The following is a 23868-nucleotide window of genomic DNA, read 5'->3' as shown; positions in this document are numbered from 1 at the left end:
TTTCTTTCTTTTTTGGTTCTTTTTTTGGGTGAATTTTGTTGTTCTTATCTGACTTGGAACTGTAGATAAGTTACATAGGTTAGCAATCACTTATATGAGAGTAATTTATAGTTTAAGCGAATGATAAGAAATAATACAGTATTCAGAGATGACTAAAATGTTAATACCAAAAATCAGTAGCATCTGTTCTTGTTTTCCATAAGCCATGATGATCTGTTAGAGTGCATATATCAGTATACTCAATATTATCATCACCCCTACAAATATGACTAGTCATCTTGAAGTGTAGTATTCTGATAACACACGCCCGTTGCTTGAGACTGCAAAGTCAATAGGCACATTTTTACTTTGAAAGACATTGGTAAGAAACAAGTTCTCCTCAGTGAACATGCTTGGAAACTAGTATTGATAGAGAGAATCAATTAAAGGACAATGCTAATATAATTTCTATAGTTTTCCATGACTAATTACTGTAGTTTTTGCGCAAATTGTTAAATGTATCCCCTAAATTTTATAAATGGTGTTTAAAATGATAATATATAGAGGTTTAATCATACATTTGAAAAGCTTAAAGTTCTTCTTGGTAGGGCTGAAAGCTTTTGTCATGATCTGGGCTCAATTATATTGATATGTCTTTGTTCTTGTTTGTTTGTTTTTTTTTTTGTAGACGAATGACTCGTTTAGCTTTGTCGACAAACATAAGCTACTTGTTACCGTTAATGTGATTGTCCTTCTTCGAGTCATTTTTGTTGTTTGTGCTGCGGTTTATGCTCATGCATTCTTAGAAACTCAAAAACTCATCACACATTCATATACACGTTCATATTCACCCACAAGAGTGTTTAGGCAATTGTCACATCTACATAAACTTGTCTATGAGAGTGATGTAATATGTGTTGATCAACTAAGAATGGATAGAGAGTCATTCCATAAACTGTGTCAAATTCTTACAACTAAAGGACAATTATTGTTCTCATAACCCGCAATTTATAATTTATGCAATTGATATCAATTATTGTTCCTTATATATGTTCATATGGTGTGATTAGTACCATCTTTTTTTCTTTTTCAAGATATATTAGTATCATTGTCTAATTTATGCAGTTGATGTCAATTACTGATCCTTATGTTTATAATTATTTAGTGTTCTAGTTTTGATACTACTTTTACTACTTGTCACTCTTCCCTTCTACATCTATATAACTTGTTGTGTTCACAATATCATATTTGTGTGTTTCTAATGGTAGACAAATACTATGTTTTATACTTTAGGATGAGTCCGAGGAAGAGGCCAAAACAAACATTACTAGACAGAAGAGGAAGATGAAAAGCTGGTGGAGTCGCTTCTTGAATTATCCCATGACAAAAAGTGGAAGGTTGATATTGGTTTCAAGAATGGTTATCTCATCAAGCATTTACAAACTATGATGGAAGCTAAACTTCCGGGTCATGGAATATTAGCAAACCCACACATATTGAGTCCCATATTAAGACTTTGAAGGCTAAGTATGTTGTTTTGTCGGAGATGCTAAACCAAAGCGGATTTAGCTGGAACGAACAAGAAATGATGTTAGTATGCGAGCAAAGTGTATTTATTGAGTGGGTAGAGGTAAATGCAAAAGTTTAATCTTATTGTTTTCAACTATGTGAACATGTTTTCTTATGTCAATTACATGAGAATCTTTCTAAATTAATTATTATTATGTCCTTGTAGAAAAGAAACAAAGATGTTGCTGGATTATATGGTAAGCCATTTTGGCATTACTATAATCTTGGAGAGATATATGGAAGAGATCATGCAAATGGACAAAATTTGGGAAATGCTGATGATGATGATGAAGAGGAAATTAGACGTGAGAATACCAACGCTGATCCATTCAATTTAGAGGATGAGACTCTATTTGACAATGTGAACCAAAGTGTAGATATGGAACCACAACATGAAGGGTTTGAAGATGTTGATGTATCCTTTACGCAACCTAGTCCTCAAACCCCTAGTGTCTCGTAACAGATTCATTCACAAAGCGTTGCTTCCGGTAATAGTCGTCGGAAAAGAAAAGCATTGGATGACATGAGCAAAAACTTTGCTCTAATAACAAAAGTTGTGGCTGGAATGACACCTAAGCTTGATGGGATGGTTAATGTTTTATCTATAGACAAAGATTTAACTGAGTGCATCTAAACTTGATGGTGAGCTGAGCAAAATGAATTTCTTGACTCCAGTGCAAGTGTTTCATGTCACTAACATCTTGGCACAAAACATGATCTCCTTAGAGTGTTCTTTACTATGATTGATGAAAAGAAAGAATCATATGTCCTTAACATGCTCCAATATGGTTTACCATGATGACTTTTGTTGAAACCTCTACTCATGTTAGACTTCTTATGGTTTCTGTTAGGGGTGTATTTTGCTTAGATCTGATGTACTTGTTATGGTTTTTGTTAGAACTTTTTATGGTAGCTGAAACTCATATTTGTTGGACTTGTGTGGTTGTTAAAACCTTATGTTTGCCATTTTTAATATGTACTTATTTTGGATTATGGTAGTAATGTTGAAACATAATTCTGGATACTTATTTTGGTGTATGGTTGCTGTAACCATGCTGGTTATTTGGCTTCTAAATCAGAATATTAGTTGGCTTCATTTTTCAGCTATTTATTGTCTTGTATTTGAAAAGTTACTAATAATTAAAGAAAATTAACTTCTTCATAATCTAGCCATGATAGCAGCTAAGTATATGAATGGTATAAGGATATAATCAATGTCAAACATTCAGAAAACTATTAATTGGCAAATACCAAAAACAATAGACTTATGAGTGGTTTCATGTTGATTATCAACCAAATAACCAACCACAAAAGACAAAATTAGATGTTTAGTTATATTTAAGGGTGTTTTTGTAATTAGCCTTATCATGATTCTAATTCATGCATTTTAATAAACACATGAATGAGAATTAATCTTGGTAATAATTTTGATTCCGAATAACAAGTAAACACATGCATAGGAATCACTCTTCCTCTCTCCCATTCTTTTTTAATCCCATTCCTTCTCAATCCCATTACGGACTACTAAACGTGCCCCCATTTTGAAAGAGAAAGGGAATCACTCACTGGGGATTGATTCCCTTCACGGATTAGTAAACGTGCCCTACACGGAAATGATGGAATCCTTCTCTATGACTATGTTTACAATATATGTGCATGTGTACTGTCCGCTCATGCAGTATTAGTATATCGTCTCAAGTGTTTTCCTGGAATGTTGATTGGTGTAAAAACGATGTTGGTTTTTGTGTTCATACCTTGTTTAGAATCAAATGATCAATTTTTGTGGCCAGAAATATTGAGGAACAGAGGTCGTATAGATTCACTGAGGCAGATGATGACTACATATGATGATATGAAGGACAAGTGAGAGCAAAGGCCACCAGAGGCTTATTTCAGTTGCCACTAGAGCTTCCCTGTTGAGAAGTCGTAAATCAACTCGCTATGCATCCCTTCTAATTAACTGCCTCAGACTTACGGTTTATGAAGTGTGCTGGTGTCGTCTGTACTCTATCTTTTGAAGCAAAGCAACCCTCAAACTCTTTCATGATCATACCAAAACAAAAGGTATGAAGCTAAAAGATAAGGGCAAATTATACAAAATCGAGTTTCCTTTAACAACTGAAGCCTTTTCAAGTTCTCTTAAACAACATTGCAGACAGGGAAAGATTCCATAGCATGTCTATTGGACAGGTGACAGGTCTATGACTTCTAGCTACTGTCTTGTTATGACACGACTACTGTGGAGTACAAGAGAAGTATCAAGGGTTAACAAATTTTGGCTGGTTATTCTTGTATAGTCTACTATCTGTTGAATCAAATAATCAAATATGGCAACAAATTGAATCAAACTGGGCATACATCATCAGACCAGATTTGAAGAGGAACAAAAGATTTCAAAATGCATATAACCAAATACATCTTTCAACATAGACATTTCCATTTCAGGTTTCAGATCCAACATTTCAAAGTAGGCATATAATATTAGACTCTCTATATAAAGAGGAATAAAAGCTTTCAAAATGCATATAACCAAACACATCTCTCATCAGCACAAAACAACATTCATGATTTCAAAACCATATAACAACATAACGAGTCATTACACAAAAGTAACCAGACTAACACTTCATCATTTATTTGTCAATTTTGTAGTTTACCTATAACTTAATCTAAATCGGTATCCAGCTAGTGGTCGAGTGGCCTAGCATATAATCCTCATGTCTAGTAGTATTCGTTTCTCAACTTTTATCTCTATATGGCTAGTAGATTTGAAGCGGTCTTCAGGTTACTGTACTTGCGATAAGGGATTAATTTCATTTTGACCGTGGAAGTGATTAGTAGTTAAACATATGCCCTCTTATAGAATGAGCTCAATAAACGTCTTACTATTTTAGTAACATATCCGAGATGACTTGCTACCTCATCATTCCGATAAAAAAATAAAATAAATAAACACTTACACACAAAAGGGTCGTATCCTATTAGAGCTTCACTCACTTTTCAGCTCAAACAAAAACTCCTCCTTCTTCTTCTTCTTCTTCCCCAAAAAGCTTGAGCTTCAGTCAGACAGAGAGAAACAAAGCACGATGCTTTTCCAGGTGGGAGGCCAAGGGACTCGTCCCACCTTCTTCGAGATGGCCGCAGCCCAGCAGCTCCCCGCCAGCCTCCGCGCCGCCCTCACCTACTCCGTCGGCGTAAGTCTCCCTCCTCAAGGACCCATCTGTAATTTCCCACTCCTCGTTTTCTGGGATTCTTATGGTTTTGGGTTGCCGTCTCTCTCAGGTTTTGGCTTTGCGGAGGCCATTTCTGCACAGGGTTCTTGACTACGAAGACGAGTTCTTCGCTTTCCTCATGCTCGTTCTCGAAACCCATAGCTTAAGGACCACAGGTTTTGAAGGGTTCTGTTTTTTCCTGTTTGGATTAGGAGAGTTTGGGATTGAATTGGGTGTTGTTTGTGTGCGAATTGGGTGTTGAAAGTTTGGTTCTTTTTTGTTTGTTTGTTGCAGATGCTTCGTTTTCGGAATCTTTGTATGGGCTGAGGAGGAGGGCTGTAAAGGTTAAGGTGCAGAAGGAGGATGCGAGGTTGAGCCCCGGTGAGGAATTTCATCATTCCGGGTTGGAGAAGAGGCAGAAAGTACTCTCGGTTGTGTTTCTGGTGAGAATGTGTGCTTGTTTTCGGTTGTTATCCGCTGTTTTTCGATATAGGACTACTAGGGACATGTAGATTCTTACTGGAGCAATTGAGTATTTCGGCCTTAAGGAGTTTATAGTGTTAGAAATGCTGGTTTCTTGATAGTTAAACAATCAGTAGGTATAGATTTTGTTTATGTTTTAAGTGTGGTATGTGATTACTACTCATAGGATGGTCGGAAATGTTAGGATACCTTAAGAAGTTGGAACTTTGGATACCCTTTCGTGACCTTATTCCTCATACATAAACACTGTTTGAAGATGATGCTAGTGTGATTTCTCTTACTAGCATAGGGTTGAAGGCTTGTTTTGATGTTAGGATGATGCTCGGTTGATCCTGGGTGATGAATTTCATCATTCTGGATTGAAGAAGAAAGCAGAAAGTACACTCAGTAGTGTTTTTGGTGAGAATGTCTGCTTGTTTTCGGAGCTATTGGTTGTTTGAAAGTGAGGAGTTATTGCTTTTGGAAATGCTGGTCTGTTATGGTTTGATAACATAATAATGTTTGGCGTGCAGTAGTTGTAGATTTTGTATCATTTTTGTTTGGCATGTGATTGATAGTTTGATATTGACATGGAGGTTTTGCTTTTACAAATGCTGGTTGTTATGGATTGATAAACAAAAGAAGTTCGTCATGTAGTAGTTGTAGGTTTCGTATAGCTTTTATATGTGGCATGTGATTGATTTCTCATGAGATGGTTTATAATGTTAAGATTCCTTGACAAGTTTGGAAATTTGGATGCCCTTCGGGACCTCGTTCATCGAATATGAACTTTTGAAAGATGATGCTAGTGTAATTTCTCTTAACTAGTGTGAGGTTGAGTAATTTAACTACTATAGCTGTAAGAAAAGAGTAATAATTTTTGAAATGATGTGTACCAGGTTGTATTGCCATACTTCAAATCAAAATTGCACGCAATCTATAATAGAGAAAGGGAAGCCAGACTACAAGCAACTTTATGGGGAGATAGTGGTGAAAGATTTGATGATGCTGATATAGTTGATAGAGGCGACGGTTCTGGTGTTTCAAGAGGAAGTTTCGATGCAGAAGCATCAGTTAGGACACGTTTGGCAAAGAAGATCCAGAAACTTATAGGTGCTTGCTACCCATGGGTGCATGCTAGCAGTGAAGGTATGCATCTCCTAGCTGGGAATTTGCTTGCTACCCAGAAACTTTTTATTTTTGTTCTTAACATTTCCTCTAGCAAATATGACGATGTGCAAGAATACTTAACCTAGTGTAAGCAGAAAAAAGATGCTTATTTTGTGTCATCATGCAACTTTTACGTTCAAAGAAAGCACTTGCATGCCTTTTTCTTAATGTTGCTTGAGCTCTTTTGTCTTTCCTCTTTAAAAACAACAAAAGAACCCTGTTGTGGCAAACTTTTTCAGTGAATTAATCTGATAAAATCTGTTTAGAAGTACCAGAGGTTCTTATCCATGTTAACTGTCACATGGTGAGATAAATCATTCTAAGTTTCTAACCTGGCACTTATGATGCAGGATTTTCATTTGCTTACCAGATGTTATACTTGTTGGATGCGACGGGATTTTATTCTTTAGGATTGCATGTGCTTGGGATTCAAGTCTGTCGAGCTACTGGGCAAGAGCTGGTATAGTGTGGCAAGAATTTAATTGGGTTCTTCTGTAGTTTTAGTGTGAACAGTGGCACATTAGTTGAACTATATATTTTTTTTTGTCTGTTGGCTTTTGTTATGAGAATGAATTGTTCATGACTTATTTCTGTGTATATGGTGCAATAGCTGAAATACAATATTTTGGTGTCAAGGTAGATGGATACATCTTCTAGAATTTCAAAAACAAGAAGCCGTGAACGTGAGAGACTCCGTGGTCCGCCATGGTTGAAGGTATAACTTCATCTGTTTTGTTAACAGCTCTAACCAAAACTTGATTCTGTTATAGTTATTTGTGAAAAGCAATAAGACTAAGGATAAGGTCTATGGTGTATTAGCTTACACATAGTGATCTGGATTTGAATGAGACATTAGATGTGCAAGTGATCAGCTATTGAAATATGAAATGATCACTGGTTCAATTGCCCTTCATTTCGCATTTCTTGTTATGTGACATTATTTTACATTCACAGGCAGTACAAGGAGCATTGCTCAGTGGTACGTACACAGTCCTGGATTATGCGCAGACTGGTTTAATTGCAGCAGTATTCTTCTTTAAAGTGAGTATGGCTATGTTGTTATATTTGGAAAAAGAATTAGGAAAAATAGTATTAAGTTTGTAGGTTGCTCTTTCTTTGATTTTCACATGTATTTTGGTAGACACAAAAATAGATTGATGAAACAAAAGGATTTTCAAATCTTCAATTGGACAAATCTTTTCCTCCGTTTTCCTGGAGTGGAAAGTTTAAAAATGCAAATATACAAAAAAAAGAAAAAGTAGAAGGTTCTTGCATATTTTCTCATATTCAATTCCATTTGAACGAGGTATCTAATCTTCCATTTTTATTCTTGATTTGCTTCTCTTATGTGGACCATACCTGCTAACTTATATTGAATTGATTTAAACTTATAGATGATGGAATGGTGGTACCAATCTGCTGAAGAGAGAATGTCAGCTCCAACCATATACCCCCCACCTCCACCACCTCCTTCTCCCCAGGTGAAGTGTTCTGCAATCCATCTTAGCTTTCGCTCTCTCAGTATAACCATTACAAAGTTCTGAATATTTTAGTGATGAGATCATAGATATAATGAGACATAAAAATGACAATCCTCCTAGATTTTAATGACATCTTTTCTGCATAGAAATTGCAGCAGTATTGATTTAGTGAAAGATCTATAGTTCTTAGCTTTAATCACTCATTTCTTTGGGCTTGTTAGCACTTGAAGTTTGTCAATGCTTGCTGTTTTACTTTTACACGTCTAATCCATTTATTATGAACAGGTTGCCAAAGAGGGGATTCCATTGCCTTCCGATAGAACTCTTTGTCCTCTCTGTTCACAGAAACGCGCAAATCCATCTGTCATTACAGTTTCTGGGTTTGTCTTCTGCTATGCCTGCGTTTTCAAGTATGTTACTCAGGTGAGGTTTCCTGTAGCTGTCAATCTGGAAAACTTGGTCTATGATACGTATCTTGGACCTCCTGCTTTAGTTAATGTTTTCCATGCATCAAGCTTAATAACATCACTGGTGCTATCAGTAACTAAATGGGTTGTGTTGTTCTTCATACAGTATAAGCGTTGTCCAGTCACATTGATGCCTGCTAACGTTGACCAGATAAGAAGGCTCTTTCATGATGTGTAGAAAACCCAAATGGGAAACAGAGAAACAATATAATTCCCGTCTCAAAGGGTATCTAATCGAGTCAGACCCTAAGCTGATACTAGGAAGTAGTATGGGGGAAGAGGAAATAATAAAGAGAATTCCCTCTTTTTAATGTTTTTTTTTTTAATTATGTATTTTTGATGTATATGGTAAATTCACAGATACCCTTCTCAAAGGGTATCTAATCGAGTCAGAACCTAAGCTGATGCTAGGATGTAGTATGGGGGAAGAGAATAAAGAGAATTCCCTCTTTTTAATGTTTTTTTATTTATTTTTATTTTTATTTTTTATTTTTTAAGTTATGTATTTCTGATGTATATGGTAAAGTCACAGATATACAAACTTAAGCGCTTATTGGTGCAATTTGAATGAGATGTTTAGTCGTATTCCTTTTGTTGTTGGAATCACAGTTTACACCAACTTATGCAATAACTTGCTTTGGCAATATAGTCAGTTAGAGAAGTCACCAAATCTCCTTATTATTGATCATTTTCTAGACAAACTGACTTCACACTAGGGAATTCAAAAATAAATGGAATCACAATAGCATACACACACAAGATGTGCTAAGCTCCAAGTATGCCCAAATCCAGAACTCTCTCCAATGGTGTAGTCTTCCATTTCACTTTCTCATCCTGCAGAATCAAAGCACAGCGCCACAGCCATCAGATTCTACACTGTGATTCGAGTAACTTATATGACATTTATCTGAAGTAAACAAAATTTATCTGACATACCTCTCTGCTCCTCCCTGATGCATTTTCCTTTCCTCTGCCCGAAGAGTTTGAGTCCGATTCTGTGGCCTGGTCAGTGTGACTCCAGTAGCTCCCTACAGTCCCTCTGATCGGTATCTGATCGGAGCTCAGGCTTGGCGATTGGTTTGGAGTAGAAGAATTAGACAACTGCTTAAGCTTTTCACTAGTCCATGCTCCCAAAACTAGTCTATCTCCCAGGCGTCTTGATTGACTCACTCCCTCACACATCAAGTTCCCGACAGAATTGTCACTACCATTCGGCTTGGGGGTGGATTCACATTCAACCAACCAGCTCGAAAGGCTAGTGTCGACCCCAGTTTCTTGTTCGACAAGCTTTATGTCATTGGCCTCGAGTGGTTTTTGTTTTGACAGCTTCAGTGTAGGCTCTGGACTAATTGGTATGTCGAAATCCTGCTCAGCATTTATATTCTCCTTCTCTTGCTGTTTCGAATCTAAAGGAACTGCTTTCTTTACCTCCTTCCATTGACTAAGATTCTCAATTGGGCTCAACACTGAATGACAATGCTGACTCCTGTTACCACTTTGGTCTGACTCAATTGGCTTTGCCTTTGGCATTGGACTATTCACCTCCTTCTCATCTTCCTCAGCATCACTAACCCGCTTCCTCGAACCAATTGATATTGAAAACAAAGATTCTGAAGACTCTTGTTCTTGAATCACTGTCTTAATGCTCTCAACCTCATCATCAACACTCCCACCATATTCATCTCCATTCAAATCACTCCCTGATAAATCTATCAAACCTTCATCTTCATCCTCACTGTTTGAACAATTCTCATACCTATAATTCAATGAATGAGCTGAGACCGCAGTAACTACATTTGATCCAATAGAACCCAAAATTGGTTCAGTCTCTTTTGGTTTCTCATCAATCCTTTCTTCCACCAAATCAAATGTCACTTTCTTTTTAGCATCATTATTGGTTTCTTCTTCAATAACCTCCCTCTGCACACTTATATAATGAACAAACATATAGATATAATCACAAACTTGAACATATAATATACAAAAGAGAATGAACACAATGTAGAACATTGACATTAATAACATAAACAACTTGAAAGCATTGCTTACTTGGAATCTGTAATGGGTTTGATAATGTCATCTGGCTTTGTGGGTTCAAATCGAACAGCTTCTTCAGTAGCTTCAAGGATCTGCAAGAAGTGGCAGTTAAGTCAAATTCAAGTGAGAGTGAGCAGTAATGAATCGGAGGAAGAGAAAATGTGAGCTCACTTGGTGTTGGGGTTGTGTAGAGGGAGCTACAGCTACTGATTTTCGGTGCTTTCTGCGATTAGAAGAAGTGAAACAAGCTGGAAAGCAACCCATGATAGCTACTTTCTTTGGAAGCTGACTTTGTTTAAGATGATGAGAGCCTTTTGATTCAGAAAAGTTTGAAGAGGAATATGAAGCTTGAAAAATATGACCGTTGAGGTTGTGCGTGGCTTTATTTAAGGGAAGTCAGTTCTAGCTGTTTTGTGCATGTGCACTGCTGGCTCTGAATTATTAGTACAATTTCATTTTTTCGCCAACCAAAAATATAATTATTACCATTTTGTATTTTCGACCATGCGATATCTCATCGACACGTATTGATTTCATATACAAGCACCAAACACAAATTGTGAGGAAATATTCAAATATGTTAAAGTAAAAGTTAAATTTTACAATCTTTAACTAACGTGAGCTAAAAGAGATGATTGAATAGTTGAATTCGGATATCATTTTGACGTAAAATGTTATGCTTGAATAAACCGAGTCATGGATCTAGACATCATAAACAGACTAAGTCATGGAATTCAAGCTTGCCAATAAAAATAGGTTTTAAATGGTCCCAAACTTTTTAAGTTTTGTGAGAATCATGGCGTTTAATTTCATTTTCAATCCTTCAATCAATCTATTATCCTTCCTGGACCTAAAATGAAAATTGATTGACCAAAATCGACAAGATCAAAAATGAAACACACACAAAATTATATTCTGATTCCTGGTTAACATCCATCACTTGTGATAATGAAAGAAGTCCATGACGGCCTATTCTTAGCTCGCCAAGTGCGCCCCCACCAGCTTTGTTTGGTACCTACCTACTTAAGTACTAAACCTAGCTAGTCTCAATTTGATGTATCAAACAATTTGTTTTTTGTTTTGTTTTTGAACAGGAATCAGACAATTTGATTAGTAAATGAAAAGGACATTACAATGTGTATCAATTTTATTTACCGAGTGTCCCTACCACATCTAATGCGGAACTTTGATCAAATTAGCTGATAAGTTAAATGATTACGGTAAGACGTACATTTAAGAGCAAGTCCAACATATTTCCTAAATTCTTTGATTTTCTTTATTTTAGGGAATATGAGGTCATTTTCCACTCCAACAGCTTCCCTATCTCATTCCCTAAAATAGGAAAAGAGATGAAAGAGAAGCTTTACTTCTTTATATTTACAGATTCCCTAAAAATATTTAGAGAAAGAAGAATTGAATGTTGCACACTCTTCAAGGCTCAAAGAGAAGAAAGAAAACATAATTTATTCTAAAAAGTAAACTTTTATATTTTTATACTTATTATTATATTGTAATAAATGAGGATTGTTGTTGTAATAAATATTTGAATCTTTAAAATAAGGAAACTGTTGGATTTGGTATACAAAATTTTTAAAAATTTTGAGTTTTGCTTCCTTATTATGTAAAAAATATAAAGAAGCTGGTGAACTTACTCTAAACTTTGGTTACTCATTGAGATAAGTTATGCTTTCATTCCAATTAGCAAGAGACACTTATTGATTCCTTGCCAAGTTGCACTTTCTTTTTTGGTAAATATGATGCCTCTTTCATCATAGGGACCAAAAGAAAGTGTGTCTAAAATAGTGTAAGTTTCAAGTCTACAGCAAGCTAAACATGATTAGATTAAACTTATCATTATAAGCTTAGAGCTTATCTTTATTATTTTTAAGCTTGTCCAATCTTGAACTCTAAGCTTTGTTTGTCATATTGAGTAAGGAGCAAGTGGTCATCATCGAATCAAACTTGAACAGCAAGAGGAGATAAGAACTGATAAAAAAGTTACTCCACTTTCAAGTTTCACCAAACGAGCCACTTTTGTTCCTACTAGATTTGTGCGACGTGTCACTGAAAGTGTCACTGACAGATAGTGATTGATAGTGAGATGATGATGATGAACCGCATAACAAGATATGAGTGAATGACTGCGGTTATTCAGAACAGGTTGAAATGTCCTGTTTCTTCTTGAACATGTCAAAAATGGTACCCACTAACTAAACCCACATCACTCTCTCTTCTTTCTCTGTAGAACCCGTGAAGCAATCAAAGCATGGTCCTTTCTTGGATTTGCTGAGATTACCCAGTTGAGCTTCTGGTGCTGACAACTTGAAGTTCTTCAAGGTACTCACATAGTTGCCTGCTTTTTGGGTTTTGCTTTGTTCTTTTGTGCTATGTGTCTCTCTGCATGGGGCTCTCTGTCTAGTATTTTTGTTCTTTTGCTTCTCCACTATCTCCACTTGGATTCCTATTTTGGTTTTTTTACCTCACAGTGCAAAATGGGTGTCTGTAAAGTTTGGTTCTTGCTTAACCTGTATCTCAAAGGTTTTGAATTTCTTTCTGTTAATCAGTTATGATAATAGGGTCTGTGTTTGTTTCATTGTTTCTGCAAGAAAGTTGAACAATTTGAAGGTTTTGTAGTGGAAGTTGGTGTTTTTGAGTGGTATTGGAAGTTTATGGGGCATGAGTTTTGCATTTTCTGATAGGAAAGTTCATTTACTTTTGCAGTTGGAAGGAAGATGGAGGTGGACCAGTAGAGTTTAAAGGTGAAATCGACGCTTGAGATCGAGAGAGTTTTCTGATCTTGTTCCTTCTTTTGGTAGTTTGGATTTCGGAGCAAGTAAGTAAGCCTATTTCTCATGCTTTTCTGCGTGTGAAAATCACTTGCAACAAAAGTAGAAAGCTTTGTAAAAGGAAGTTGAATTGCTTCATGTGATGGAAGTTATGAGTTAGGTGAGAGGTGTCATGGAATTTTGGTGATAAAAGGGTTCAGGGTATCTAATGATCTGTTGGGTTCTTTGATTTTGGAGAAAGTAAAGAGGAGAAGCAGGATTGTTGTTGTTATAATGGAACCATTAAATCAGAAGTCTATAGAGAGAGTGGTTTCACAGAAGGCTTTGCAAATGGGGAGTTCATTTCCTTGTCAAATTTGTGTGGTTGGTTTGCTCTGTGGAATCTGTCTTACTTCTTTGTTTATGGCTGCTCTCACTTCATTTGGTACTTTCGAGTTTGGTGGGTTTGGGTTTTCGACCATTGCTTGGGGTGCTTCAGCTGGGAATTCTAGCTCAGAGTTCATCAGTGAGTGAAATTTTCTCCTTGTCTATATTCTTAATAGTTGTCAATATTTTCAGTGGACTATGTTTATTTCTGCTTTTGTTTTTCCTACTTGCCTCTGCTTTAAATCAAAGGAAACTTGGAAAGGGAACAATGAAGTGAATTATACATTTAGGGAAGTGAACTACCTGTTAAACACTTAAACTTAATGAATTAGGTACTTCAGAAACACTTGAATGAGCAGAGAACAGGATGGGAAGTATTAAAAAGCGCATTCAAAAGACGAGGGATTAACTTATTTTTATTAACATTTGGATCATTTCAATTTCAACTTTGACTGTAGTTAATTAGTTAGGTAGTTGTATTTTCTGTAGTGTTATGCCTCAAACAGAACCTAGTTCTGGTAGTTAAGTTCGGAAGCACGCAATCAGTGTTTTAAGTCATTGGTATTACAAAATCTAAAACAATTTGTGAAAGGTTAGTCTGTGGTGCTGAAACAAAGATATGTTTACATGCACAGACTGCAGTTCTAAGCCGAAGGTAACAGAGAGAGTGGAAGTCGATTCGCTTAGAAATGAAGAAACCATCACCAGTGAGAGAGTCTCATTGTTGTATTCGGCTTGGAGTGCTTTACTAAATGAATCCGATTCTGGAGAAAGTGACTACTTACTGAGACATGGACTAAACAAATCCAATGTACCAAATGCCCCTCATTTGGAATACTGTAAGTTGAAAGCACAAGTATACAAGCGCCTCGATAAGCATCCCGAGAATGAGAGCCTTGCAACAGCTGCAAAAAATGAGCACTCTAGCTATTTTAGGAACCAAGCTATGTCTGAAGCTGCTTCTGCTGGTTGGGTATGTTCCTAGTTAGCATTCAATATCCAATTAATAAACTGTGTAATATATATGTCAATGCAACGATGCATGTGATGATGTTTTCATATGCACCAAACTTTCAATTTATGTCCATATGCACATTTGATTCAATTCTATATACCGGATATAAGAAATGAACAAAGTTAAAGATTCTGAGTCCTTAAATTTCATGACCTTGTCTTGGTGAGCTAAGATGATGTTGTTCTGCAATCTTGTTTATAACTATGAAAGTTTCTGTAGATTTCAGGGTCTGACGAAGAAAATTACCCCTCCACACAAAAAGTGCAACGGGACATATGGATGCATCAGCATCCCTTAAACTGCAGGGATCATAGTGTAAAGTTTCTTGTAGCTGACTGGGAGAGATTACCTGGATTTGGTATTGGAGCCCAGATTGCTGGAATGTGTGGGCTTCTTGCTATTGCAATGAAGGAAAAAAGGGTCCTTGTTACCAACTACTATAATCGAGCTGATCATGACGGTTGCAAAGGTATAACATAGCAATAAAAGTTCTCATGTCAGTTGTATTACAACAAATGTTCAAGTATTGGTGATAAGTTCCATATACTCATAGGTTCATCCCGCTCCAGTTGGTCCTGCTACTTTTTCCCAGAAACATCCCTAGAATGTCGAAATCGTGCATTGGAGCTTATGGAAAATGAAGATGCCTGGAGAAATGGCAGCATCAAGGCAAAAGAAAATTATACTTCAAAGCAAATATGGGCTGGACGAACACCTAGGTATGCAAGTTTCTCAACTTACGATTTCATCTTCAGCTCACTTCTCCTTATTTCATTGTGCTAAGTATTTGATCCAGAATATGGGGTGAACCTTGGAGTTATTTGCGACCAACAACAGTAATAAATGGGACTCTGATTGCTTATCATCGCAAAATGGATCGAAGGTGGTGGCGAGCACAGGTATCCTTTGTTAATATTGGAGGAATATCCCATTTATTTTCCACACTGACTTGTGAGTTGTTTCACAATCTCAGGCAGTACGATACTTGATGCGATTTCAAACCGAGTACACATGTCACTTACTGAATGTTGCTCGCCATGCGGCATTTGGAAAGCAAGCTGCGAATATGGTAGTCAAAAGTTTCGAGGGGGAATGGTCTAAGGTTGGTCGTTACTTTTATAAGTCTGCCCTGTTTTGCTTGCAGGACGGGTCAAAAGAATGAAATCATATATTGATGTCATGATTCGTAAGGCTTTCATATTCACTTTCTAAGTCTTTTGTGGCAGGATGTTACAGTGAATGAAAGGTCTGATATTGAAGAGTTTGTTTGGTCTAATCACAAGCCATGGATGCCTCGGCCACTACTGAGCATGCATGTAAGAATGGGAGACAAAGCATGTGAAATGAAGGTTGTTGAATTTGAAGATTACATGAGTCTTGCTGATCGCATCCGAAAGCGATTTCCACAGCTCAATAGTGTTTGGCTATCCACTGAAATGCAGGTCCAATTTTCTTGCATGCCAAATTTTCCATTAACATTAATGTCCATATAGCTCTAGAACTCATGGATTGATAAAATTTTAACCAGGAAGTGATCGATAAATCTAGAGAGTACCCTCATTGGAACTTCTACTACACAAATGTGACACGTCAGGTTGGAAACATGACAATGGCTACTTATGAAACAAGTCTCGGTAGAGAAACTAGCACAAACTACCCGCTTGTCAATTTCTTGATGGCAACCGAGGCTGACTTTTTCATTGGAGCATTGGGTTCAACTTGGTGCTTCCTTATAGATGGAATGAGAAATACTGGAGGGAAAGTTATGGCTGGATACTTGAGTGTCAACAAGGACCGGTTCTGGTAGGAAAATATGATTCATGTAAGCTGGGAATTAGTAAGGGTTGCATGAATATGTAAATAGCTAGTTGGTGATTAGATCAACAATTTTGTTGTTCTGTGGACATGAATGAAGCATAGTAGTTTCCATCCTATTCATGTAAATGGTGTAACACCTCCTACTTCTTCTATATTATCTAAATGGGTAAATGGAAAACAAAATTTGACTCAGAAGGGTTACAGCTCCAAAGGATTCTAGAGTAACAGTGTCGCCAGAGATATTGATCTTTGGAAAAACATATGAGAAGCAAAGCACTTGGTACTTTACATTTTTACAAGCGTTGCCTAGAGCCTAACAATCCAGGCGCTCAAAATTTTAACTCAAAATTAAGAAATACACAAATAGCAAACCAACTGACACGAAAAACAGAAATAAAATTCAAAACATGCAATTTCTAATAGAATGCTCAGTCGAATTAAAGTACCAGCAAAAGCCTAGTCAACAATCATAGATTTCAATTTGTTCATTAATCCTCTCATCTTGGACACTAATTATACACCAAAACTATTAAAAAGAAAAAAGAAAAAAAGTGATTTCCTTAAAAATAAAATAATGAAATTACTAATTGAGCATGACGCAAGCTGTAAGAAGCCACACACTCCAAGCTTTAACAGCAAGAAGAAGATGAAGAATGCAGGGACCTTTTTGATGGAGGGATCGAGCCACTAGTACCAGCGAGCCTTGCACTGCTTGCAGATTTGAGAATGAGGAGCGAGGAGAATCTGGCCCACTGGTTCTTGCCACTTCATGACGGTGGCCTTGAGGATCTCATCATCCATGTTCTTCCACAAGCCAATGAGTTGATTATATAACAGAATGGGACTGGACATATGATACATGAAGAGATTCCTTAGGAAAAGTACGATGGATATCCTTATGCCTCTGTGTATCAGATATGTATAGTTTTGGGATGCTAGTGCTTGAAGTCATTGGAGCCAGGAAAGAGATGTCTGGCAAAACTGCAAAAGCGAGGTGTATCTTTCTGAATTGACATACAAGTGTCTAAATCAAGGAGAATAACTGGATTTGCAGCATCCAATTCACTGCAGAATATTCCAACCAATAAAAAAGAGAAGGATCCAGATAAAACAAAAACAAACAAAAAACATTCCAACAAACATTCCTTGAATACTTACAAATACGGCAGAAATTGCCAGGTTGACACACATAGCTTGTACACTGGACTTGGTGAACCTGTAAACATATAAGATGTTGAGATATTAGCATACAACGCCACCACAAGGCGACATATATCCTTTTAAAACAGTCAATGTGTCATAGATGGAGGAAATGGAAGAAAGAGGATTCCAGAGTTTAATGGAGAATTAGCATGCAGCTAGTCATAATTAGACAAATGGCAATTCAGTTCTAAGATATGCATCAAAGTCATCCGTATTAATTCATTTTTTGGTCTGGGAAGGTAACCAGCATTATCACGATCTAAGGATCTAACTAGTGATTGGTATTGTCACATTAGCATTTACAGTGCAAAAGTGCCAGCCTGTGTAAAGCAGACTGGGTAAACAATAGGTTTTGAAAAGCAACTATGCAAATCTGGTCTGCCTAATCGGTAAGGATCTGCATCCAATTCAATACAGTGAAAACTGGACGGAATCTGAGGGCAGCATATAACAGGTGCAATATCCAAAACAAATGGGCAACAGAGGAGTAATCTATCAATCTTGGAGATGAATATAGTGCAACCAGGCCCATCCACTTTCTACTGCCACTAGCCTAATTTTATGCTTCATTCAATAGAATACATGCTTTACAGAAGAACAAGAATCAGCAGACATTAATGATCCATCAATTCAGCAGTAAAGTTTGGTTATGCTACTTATTAGCAATCAGCCAATCACATGATCAAGAATAGACGGACCTAGGCCCCATGGTACAATCTTATGAGCATAATTTATATCCTCTGGAACCTGGAACTTAAAAGAAAAAATAATAGAAGTATTCAATCTAAGGCAGATAAAATAATATTCCCCTGATGTGGCTGATATGATAACTGCAATCCGCATTTATTACAACAATATGGACATCTGAAAAGGAATTAAGATATCTTTACAGAGCAATATTATAATTGCATGCATATGGAAATAATATGGAAAATATGTTCTTTCAAAAAACAGGTTTATCTCAAACATGCAAACTGTAGTTAAAAGTTCTACAATAAAAAGTTAGTAGAGCATCTTGACTATTAGGGGTACTATGAGACTCAGCTAGTTCCTAGTTTAAAACCTTAGCAAGCAAAAACAAAAGAATGATAATAGTGAGCTCTTACTTCACCGCTATATCTTATTTCTAACTGACCCCCATCAGATTTAAAATGTATATTGTACAAGTTACTGCATAAGTTAAAGTTGCCGCGTATATAAATCTTTATGCAGTGATTAGTATTGACAAACTCTTCCAGATCCATTTCCCTAGCTATTCCCTGGTACCTTCAATAATGCAAGTATCTTATAATGAAGAACTGGAGAAACCCCAACATGTTATAGTAGCTAATCCTTAAAAAGTAACTCAAATAGCCAGTGGCCATAATATTACTGAACACTAAGCCAGTTGTGAAAATTCAAATCAATGCAGTAACTGCATGATTTCATATTCAACTTCCACTTGCTTTCTCCTTTCATAAGTAACTTCAACTTCAACAGAGTCATAAGTCATAACTAGAAAATTTGACTACGGTGCATATACCTTGAAAGAACAGAATGTCATGCCTTTCTTCCTGTTTGTTAGTTGTGCCATCATATGTTGCTTTCTCCAGCTGCATAATGAATATGATACATACTGTAGCAGCAGCAGCTTCTTTGTCACTGTTGCTCATAGCCTTGTCTTTTTTTCTTAAACGCTGCCTTAACTATGTCAAACCCCTCAATCAGGGGTTCACACCGAGAACCTGGTAAACATAAGAAATCACAAATACACAATCATCAATCAAATTCCCTCAGTCACTTGCAAAACCAATTTCAAGGGTCTACAACATACAAACTCAAGTTACCTCATACGGATAGAAACCACTGTCGGAATTAGAACTTCCAGCTGCAGATGCAGCGCGGCAGCAGCCAATACTATGCTTCTATACTGTAGAATTGCCCTAGGAGACATGATAAGCTTAATGCCATGTTGCTAAAGTATACTTGAACATTAAAAGCTCTTGTATAAACAAACCAACAAACTGAACAAAGCTCTTGTATGATAGTAGTCAAATTTTCCTCATTAACCCTATCTCTACCAGCTTCTTATTTAACATAAAGATTACCAATTTACCATTAACAACCACATTAATACACATTTCAACCCACAAATAACCAAATCAGCTTAACAAAGTAGTTGCATGGTTGTAGTAAACTTGACCTCACAAACCCAATAACCCAAACACTAACAACAACCACATTTTGACATAAAGCCTCAAAACTTTAAGAATTTGAACAAAACCCGGAACATAAAAATCTGAACTTTATCCAAAATGAACTTGGTTACCTGAAATTGGGAAGTGAGAAACTCAGGGGCGGAAGTTTCTTTGGGAAACTGCAGTTTGGGGCAGAGAAGATCATGGGAAACTGTTAAAGTCGTCAGCTTTGGTAGAGAACTGAGATGGGTTTTGGGGTTTTATAAAGTTTTGAGCTTTGAGATCAAAGACATGTAAATTTGGATATTTATAGTCAGTTATCTGGAACTTTTGGTACAGCAATAATAGCCCAATAAGCCCAAAAGTCTACTTTGCTATAAACAGGGTGTGTTTGGTGCACGCCTTCCACTCACACTTCTCTTTTCCAGAGAAATGAGAAACCCACAACTGAAGCGTTCAAGGGGCGGAGATCCGGTCAGATCCGATCAAATGATTATGTCAGGTACGAAAGTTCTTGCCTTGAAAACATATCCCAGTTATCTCTCTATGCATGTTTACAATAGTTATGTATTTTGGTTCAGCTTTCTGACTAGAATGGAGAATTGAGTTTGTATGATGTTTGGTTGGCCTGAGATAGCTTCTGTCTTTGTTTCATACATTAGTTTGCTGTTTGTGATTGGGATATGGTAGTATTAAGTTTCTGTAAGATTAGGAAACAAGGGCGTCCTATTCCAAATCATTGTAATTGGGATAGGTTTACCTCAATATAATCCTAATCGTAGTTGGAATAGGTCTCTTTAAATCAAATATATACAAGTACCTCGTAGGCACAAGAGAGAGTTTATTGTGAGATTAAAAACTTGTGGGTTCTTTTCTTTCATCACCGGTTGTAATGGATGCTTTTGCCTTGTCAGATTGGGCAAATTTGCCTGAGCACCTACTTGATTCAGTTTCGGAAAAATTATTATCATCATCCAATTATCTACGATTCAGTGCTGTTTGTATGTCATGGTTTGGTGTGGCAAAGTATAATCAGAGCCACCACAGGAATCATCCTGAACCTCCAATGCTCCTCTTTTTCAATGAAAAAGAAGATGCTTGGAGTTTGTACAATGTCATAGAAAATAAGGTCATTGAGAATTTGCAATTTCGACTTCCAAACAAACGATTTTGCGGGTCTGCATATGGCTGATTAGTTCTTGTAGAACAAGATTTTACAGTAGCATTAATAAAGCCACTCCTTAACTCAAAAGACAGGGCAGGAAGAGAAAATCTAGTCATCCGTCTTCCCCAACTAAACCCTCCAGAGCTATCTGAAGAAAATCTCAAAAAGAGACGGGTTGAAAATTGTAACTATTATGTTGTAAAAGCTATAATTACCGCGGATCCGATACTAAACGCAGCTGAGTGCATTGTTGTTCTAATATACTTGGGCTTACGTCAAATGGCATTCATTAGACCAAGTAAAGACACAACATGGACTTATCTACGTACAAAAGGGAACGGAATTGTAGATATTATCCAATGGAAAGATGGTAAATTTTATGCTGTTGGCACCCATGGCAATCTTCTAACGTTTGATATCATGTCGGAATCCAACTCGGTTATAAAATCTTTGGAGTGTGGTATTCGTCATAATGCATATTGTATCAGGAAATATCTTGTGGAGAGTTGTAATGGGAAAAGATTTGTTGATGGTTGCTAGAGATGGTCAATCATCGTCCGATCTGGTTTACACCAGCTCTTCAGTTGTGAACTACTATTTGGTCGCAATTTCTTTTTAGGTTTTGATGTCAATTTCATGTTTCCAATAGTTTATTTTATTGTATTTTGTTAAACTTACAATAAACCTCGTTTGTATGATGAAAAAAATACTCTTGTCTCTTGATTTGTAATTTATAGCAAGTTTACTGCTTTTTTACCTACGTGTAGTGTGGAGCAAATATATGCAATAAAGATTTTGGGAAGTACACATATAATGCAGACCCTAAAGAATTAGGTTGTTCAGGCATGATATTTACTTGTTGAAGTTGGATGCATAGTTTTGAATAGAAACTTGTAATCTGATATTGGTTTAGAAATGCTTAATTTCCAAGATCATTCACAGCTTCAACGCAAGGTCACCTAAGCTGTTGTGTTGACACGGACTCCGATTAGTAGAGTGGTTCGGATACCGGTGTTGGCCACTCCAAATCCGTTTCCGGATGGAATCTCTGCAGCAATCACTTCATGGTCGTGATGATTGTCAAGTATAGCGCTTCATCATCTTAACTCGTACACTCTCCGTTCACCCGTCTCGATCGGAAGAGAAGATCTCGACGTTAAAACCGTGTATTGATTCAGTATCTAGTATGAGCGGTATGGGGATGACTGAAGCATTGTACGTGGTTGCTGGTAGAACTCCAGAATCAGCTAACTTGAGGTATGGATTTGGAAGCCATGCACTGTTTTTTTGTCTGTATACAAAAATGTGCAACTGTTCACAAGTTGGGAACTGGGTAGAGAGTGCTCGAGGAAATGTAGTAATGTGAAGGTGAAATAAAATTCAGTCACACTTCCATTAGTTCCTTGTTTAATCCCTTTTTCTTGGTGACAAACTTGAACACTCAATTGATGAATCCATGTTCTGATAAGAAGAGGCGCACAAACAAAGGGAGAGTCGGTGGGATGGGGGTTTCACATGTTCTGATTTCATATTCATTCATGCAGACTCAAAGAAAGTTGCAGTTGCGAATTGACGAACAAGCAAAGTACCTTAAAAAGATATTTGAGCAACAAAGGAAGATGGAAGACAACAGGGTCAAGCCAACATCATCTATCTCAGATGAGCAGTATGAACTAGGAACCGCCATTCATATGGATGAAGGTTCACAAGATGCAAGTATGAAACAGAAGGAGCAAGAGTCTGTAACTCCTGGGAATCATGATCCCCCAGGTGATGAAACTCATTAGAATCTGACAGCTTTGATGGATAGCATGCATATATATCCCCCAGGTGATGAAGATCATGAGAATCTGACAGATTTGATGGACGAGACGAGTGCATTGACATTTTCAAAAAAAAAATTTTTACTAAGAACTTCTAGCTTTTTTTTTTTTTTTAAAGTATTGATAACTGAAGACTGCTACCTTCTTTTTTCTTTTGAGAGGAATCAGCTATTGCCATGTCTATGTGTACTGTATACTCATGCTATATTGGTGCAGAAAATCATATACAGTCAGCCTATGTTGGACTCAGCCTGATGTACAAAATACCAGAGAATGTAGTTTGGACTTCTTGGTGATTAGGATCAAAGTTGAAAGTTGTGTGTTGTTTATCCTGGTGAGCTTGGGGAGATCATAGCCAAAGTAGGAGATGCAATTGCTTCGACTCACAAAGACAAAGAAAGCGGCAAATAAATTAAGGATCGCACATGAGATGACACCAAAGCTTGGACACACACTTTCTCGACGAACTGTTTCGACCGATGACATATATGGGAGATCGTTAATGAACTTAATGGAGGTGGTGGTGGTGGTGACGGCGGCTATGATTTAGGGTTTTGCATGGTTTGTTAACGGTGTAAATAAGCTACGCCACGTACTCTGGTACCCAAGCTAACTACCGAGTATCTCATCTTTAGGACTATGAGACTATCTTTCTCTTTATGGAACTTGAATTCTTAAGCTCTATCCTTAATGGTTGTGTTTGAGTTGAGTTGGGCTCTGGCTTGTGTTAATAATGTGTTAAAAGACCATAAACAACTACATATATAGTCATACTAACTTAGCTTGTGTGATGTTAAGACTTAAGATTGAGGATCACTTCTCTCTCTCTAAGGTATAACACTATAAGTGCACTCCAAGGCATATAGGAAAATGATGTACCTCATCATCGTGGAAAACCTCAAAAAACTGTTGGGCACAATCATGTTCAATTGGGCATATTTTTTTATAGCTTTCAATCATTTTGATGCTTCAATTGGGCATTCACTGTCTCTACTTTGTTGTAAGAATAAAAAGAACATGGAGGATACAATCATAACTATGGCTTGCAAATGCTTACTCAAAAGATAAACCTACTGTAGTGTACTACAATACAGAAGTGAAAGAGGCGGTATATCAAACACACAAAAAATGCAAATTT

The 23868-nt window shown here is 36.9% G+C and overlaps 3 protein-coding genes across 3 annotated transcripts; 2 read left to right on the top strand and 1 right to left on the bottom strand.

Annotated features, from left to right (window-relative positions):
• The first annotated feature begins 4545 nt into the window (after positions 1 to 4545).
• LOC101295431 (peroxisome biogenesis protein 12-like) lies at positions 4546 to 8733 on the top strand. The gene is made up of 10 exons (XM_004302054.1): positions 4546 to 4742; positions 4831 to 4936; positions 5055 to 5203; positions 6122 to 6371; positions 6743 to 6852; positions 7033 to 7107; positions 7347 to 7433; positions 7787 to 7873; positions 8159 to 8296; positions 8447 to 8733. Exons 1-10 carry the CDS (start codon positions 4635 to 4637, stop codon positions 8516 to 8518), a joined length of 1182 nt encoding a protein of 393 aa, XP_004302102.1. The 5' UTR covers positions 4546 to 4634; the 3' UTR covers positions 8519 to 8733.
• Positions 8734 to 12530: 3797 nt separating this feature from the next.
• LOC101295143 lies at positions 12531 to 16555 on the top strand. Its single transcript, XM_004302053.1, has 9 exons — positions 12531 to 12714; positions 13099 to 13668; positions 14165 to 14502; positions 14764 to 15013; positions 15098 to 15263; positions 15341 to 15443; positions 15518 to 15646; positions 15771 to 15986; positions 16073 to 16555. Exons 2-9 carry the CDS (start codon positions 13437 to 13439, stop codon positions 16349 to 16351), a joined length of 1713 nt encoding a protein of 570 aa, XP_004302101.1. The 5' UTR covers positions 12531 to 12714; positions 13099 to 13436; the 3' UTR covers positions 16352 to 16555.
• Positions 16556 to 16995: 440 nt separating this feature from the next.
• Positions 16996 to 19929, bottom strand: LOC101294861. The gene is made up of 5 exons (XM_004302052.1): positions 19874 to 19929; positions 19392 to 19487; positions 19088 to 19289; positions 17521 to 17578; positions 16996 to 17427 (listed from the first exon to the last, which is right to left on the bottom strand). Exons 3-5 carry the CDS (start codon positions 19215 to 19217, stop codon positions 17298 to 17300), a joined length of 318 nt encoding a protein of 105 aa, XP_004302100.1. The 5' UTR covers positions 19218 to 19289; positions 19392 to 19487; positions 19874 to 19929; the 3' UTR covers positions 16996 to 17297.
• Between the last annotated feature and the right edge of the window lie 3939 nt (positions 19930 to 23868).

This window comes from Fragaria vesca, linkage group LG6, assembly GCF_000184155.1.
Source record: "Fragaria vesca subsp. vesca linkage group LG6, FraVesHawaii_1.0, whole genome shotgun sequence".
NCBI classification, from domain to species: Eukaryota; Viridiplantae; Streptophyta; class Magnoliopsida; order Rosales; family Rosaceae; genus Fragaria; species Fragaria vesca.
This window is presented reverse-complemented; position numbering and strand designations above follow the sequence as displayed.

What these genes read in the sequence shown, in the direction of transcription:
- LOC101295431 (XM_004302054.1), top strand. Translation starts at nt 4,635, where the DNA reads ATGCTTTTCCAGGTGGGAGGCCAAGGGACTCGTCCCACCTTCTTCGAG. An exon ending in CCCTCACCTACTCCGTCGGC is followed by an intron (nt 4,743 to 4,830) that starts GTAAGTCTCCCT and finishes CGTCTCTCTCAG; the next exon opens with GTTTTGGCTTTGCGGAGGCC. An exon ending in CACCACCTCCTTCTCCCCAG is followed by an intron (nt 7,874 to 8,158) that starts GTGAAGTGTTCT and finishes TATTATGAACAG; the next exon opens with GTTGCCAAAGAGGGGATTCC.
- LOC101294861 (XM_004302052.1), bottom strand. Translation starts at nt 19,217, where the DNA reads ATGAGCAACAGTGACAAAGAAGCTGCTGCTGCTACAGTATGTATCATA. An exon ending in TGACATTCTGTTCTTTCAAG is followed by an intron (nt 17,579 to 19,087) that starts GTATATGCACCG and finishes ATATGTTTACAG; the next exon opens with GTTCACCAAGTCCAGTGTAC. An exon ending in TGGCAATTTCTGCCGTATTT is followed by an intron (nt 17,428 to 17,520) that starts GTAAGTATTCAA and finishes AATATTCTGCAG; the next exon opens with TGAATTGGATGCTGCAAATC.
- LOC101295143 (XM_004302053.1), top strand. Translation starts at nt 13,437, where the DNA reads ATGGAACCATTAAATCAGAAGTCTATAGAGAGAGTGGTTTCACAGAAG. An exon ending in TGGGCTGGACGAACACCTAG is followed by an intron (nt 15,264 to 15,340) that starts GTATGCAAGTTT and finishes TATTTGATCCAG; the next exon opens with AATATGGGGTGAACCTTGGA. An exon ending in TCGAGGGGGAATGGTCTAAG is followed by an intron (nt 15,647 to 15,770) that starts GTTGGTCGTTAC and finishes CTTTTGTGGCAG; the next exon opens with GATGTTACAGTGAATGAAAG.